General features: G+C 39.2%; 1 protein-coding gene across 1 annotated transcript; it reads left to right on the top strand.

The window, feature by feature from the left end:
* Positions 1–1,127: 1,127 nt before the first annotated feature.
* On the top strand, positions 1,128–1,853 carry LOC129571555 (BTB/POZ domain-containing protein 6-A-like). Its single transcript, XM_055451365.1, has one exon. It carries the CDS (start codon positions 1,128–1,130, stop codon positions 1,851–1,853), a length of 726 nt encoding a protein of 241 aa, XP_055307340.1.
* Positions 1,854–2,606: the final 753 nt, after the last annotated feature.

The raw sequence follows: 2,606 nt of genomic DNA, 5'->3' as shown, positions 1-2,606 counted from the left end.
GGGCGACCTCACCCAAGATACTATGCAACGTCCTGAACACTTTGTCCATACATAGTTATCCACTAAATGGTTTATTTCTTGACCAACAATGTGTCGGTATTGAAAAAATTTCTCACCCCTATAACACCCCGTTTACACCCTGTAGGGCAGGTCAAACTTGATATTATCGACATACTCACTACGCCCCACTGTTCCACGGTATAAATCTTATTGATAAACATCGTACGACACAAAAAGGAACACCGCCCTTTGTACCAGGCCAAAATTTTATGAGAGTAAAGGAGATGGGGCAAAATAGTCTGAAGCAATATTGTTTCTCTTGATAAGCTCTACAACTTTGCTCAACTTACCCGGGCGCTAGGTCCTCTCTCAGTCCCAAAAATCGGGGATAAATGATTTTTTTACCCAAAAAATCACACTTTTTTATGTAACGGTATTTTTGACTTACAATGAACAAATGGAAATGTTATGTATATCGTTGGATAGGTATTCACGAGTACTATAATTTTGACCCAAAGAGTTATGCCCTACCTCCCACAGTAATGGAGCTATGGCCCTTCGAAGTGATACCTTAATTTTGGGTTTATACACATATACCCTATTTTAACCCCTTTCCCCGCATTTCTGGGGTTGGGCATCTATATATAATTTATCTACACACAATGCCCTTTAAGATGGTATGCATTAGAACTCTAGACAAAACAGCCCAAAACGGGACACAGTTCTTTTATGTCATTAGCAATATCGTACACACTCACTCACTTGTGTCGCTTTGTGTTCATTTGTTTCTCCTTCGCTTTGTAAGCTATTGTGTTCACTGTTCACCACTACATTTTTACAATCTTGTCGGAGCAAATAAACACACACTTTGGACGCTGTCGGTTTGCGCTTCTTTGCATCAGTGTGTCATTCATTATTTGTCAAACTTTCAAGTCAACAGTTCACTTTTTTCAAGTGTCGCATAAAACATTCGTTTGGAAAACATGAACAAAATAAAATTTCAATTTTGTTGTGCATTAGCGTCCGTACATTCGAATGAATACTCTTTGTCTAGGTACATCCGATTGAATACTGTTGGAATGGCAAACGTGTTGAAAAGTAACGCTACATCGGAATCGATCGCAAAGATGTATCTCAACGAGAGATTGGCCGACGTTCATTTCAAGTTCAAAGTAGATGATGAAGTTCAAAGGGTTCCAGCAAACAAAAGTGTATTGGCAGCTCTAAACCCGGTATTTGATACGATGTTCTTTAGATCGTTGCCAGAGAAAGGAGACGTTCCCATTCCCGATGCGGATGCCGATGGATTCAAGGAATTTCTCCGGGTGTTCTACCTGGGTGAGGTGACATTAACCATGGAAAATATCGAGACCGTTGTTCGTTTGGCCGACAAATACGATGTCCTCGAACATGTCAATGCATGTGCCGTGTTTCTCAAAGGTCAATTGACATTGGATATTATATGCTGGGGCTATCAGTTAGCTGTGAATCTCGAAAATGAAGAATTGATCGAATATTGTGAGGAGAAAATCATCAAATCGCCGAAGGGTGTCTTCGTCACCGACGCATTCAAACGCTGTGACAAAAGTATTTTGAAGCGAATTTTCGAGCTGGGTTTGATTTGCGAGGAAACCAATGTATTCGATGCCTGTTTGACGTGGGCCAAATACGCATGCGAACAAGATGATTTGGATGCAACACAAGCGGTGAATTTGAGAACTCAACTCGGCGATTGCTTGAAGTTAATTCGATTTGGCCTCATGAAAATTGAAGAATTTAGTAAACGTTATGTATTGCATAAAGGGCTGGGCTATTTACAATGGAAGAGCTTGAAGATATTATGCTTTCATTGACTCTAGCTGAATACGAACCGCTTATATACAATCGAAATTCCCGGAACTACACATGGGATGCGGCTAATGTATTGCAATGTATTGCAATGTCAGCGGAAAACTTCAGGTAAATTAGAAATGCCCATTAGAACTCAAGAAGTAACTTCGTTCGCATCAAATAATCACCTACTGTTGGGAGAGATTCAAGCTGCACGCACATACATTGGTTCATCTGAAATAGTCGGAACTGAGGTTGAAGCAACTATCACCGAGTGTGGGAACCCAGCATTCGAATCAATCGAGTCATCAAAAATTCTTTATGAAGGCACATCTAGTACATGGTATGGCGACGATCAGCTGAAAGTGACTTTGCCACAGCCAATTTTGATCAAACCACAAAGAATGTATGAAGTTCGTTTGGTTATTCGATCACCCAATGGATACACCTATTTCTCAGACTGTCAGCCAATGGTGGAGATGAAAGACGGAACTAAAATTCAATTGTATAGAAATCCAACTCTGGACTATGATAACCTCGCAAATGGCTGGATTTCCAATTTGATCTTCAACAAAATTTAAATTAGGAATGAAAAAGAACAAATAAATGAAATATGAAAATAGTGCATCATAATAAATATTTGGTTTATCAATCAATGAAATAAAAATATTCTCACTCTTCACCAACAATAAATTCAATCGACATTGAAAAAAGTCATTGATAGTCGAGAGTATATTTATATAGAAGTTTCATAGTTCAGCGCGAGGGGCAAATCA

This window comes from Sitodiplosis mosellana, unplaced genomic scaffold (assembly GCF_009176505.1).
Source record: "Sitodiplosis mosellana isolate CC-2019 unplaced genomic scaffold, AAFC_SMos_1.0 Smas_scaffold_2788, whole genome shotgun sequence".
NCBI lineage: Eukaryota > Metazoa > Arthropoda > Insecta > Diptera > Cecidomyiidae > Sitodiplosis > Sitodiplosis mosellana.
This window is presented reverse-complemented; position numbering and strand designations above follow the sequence as displayed.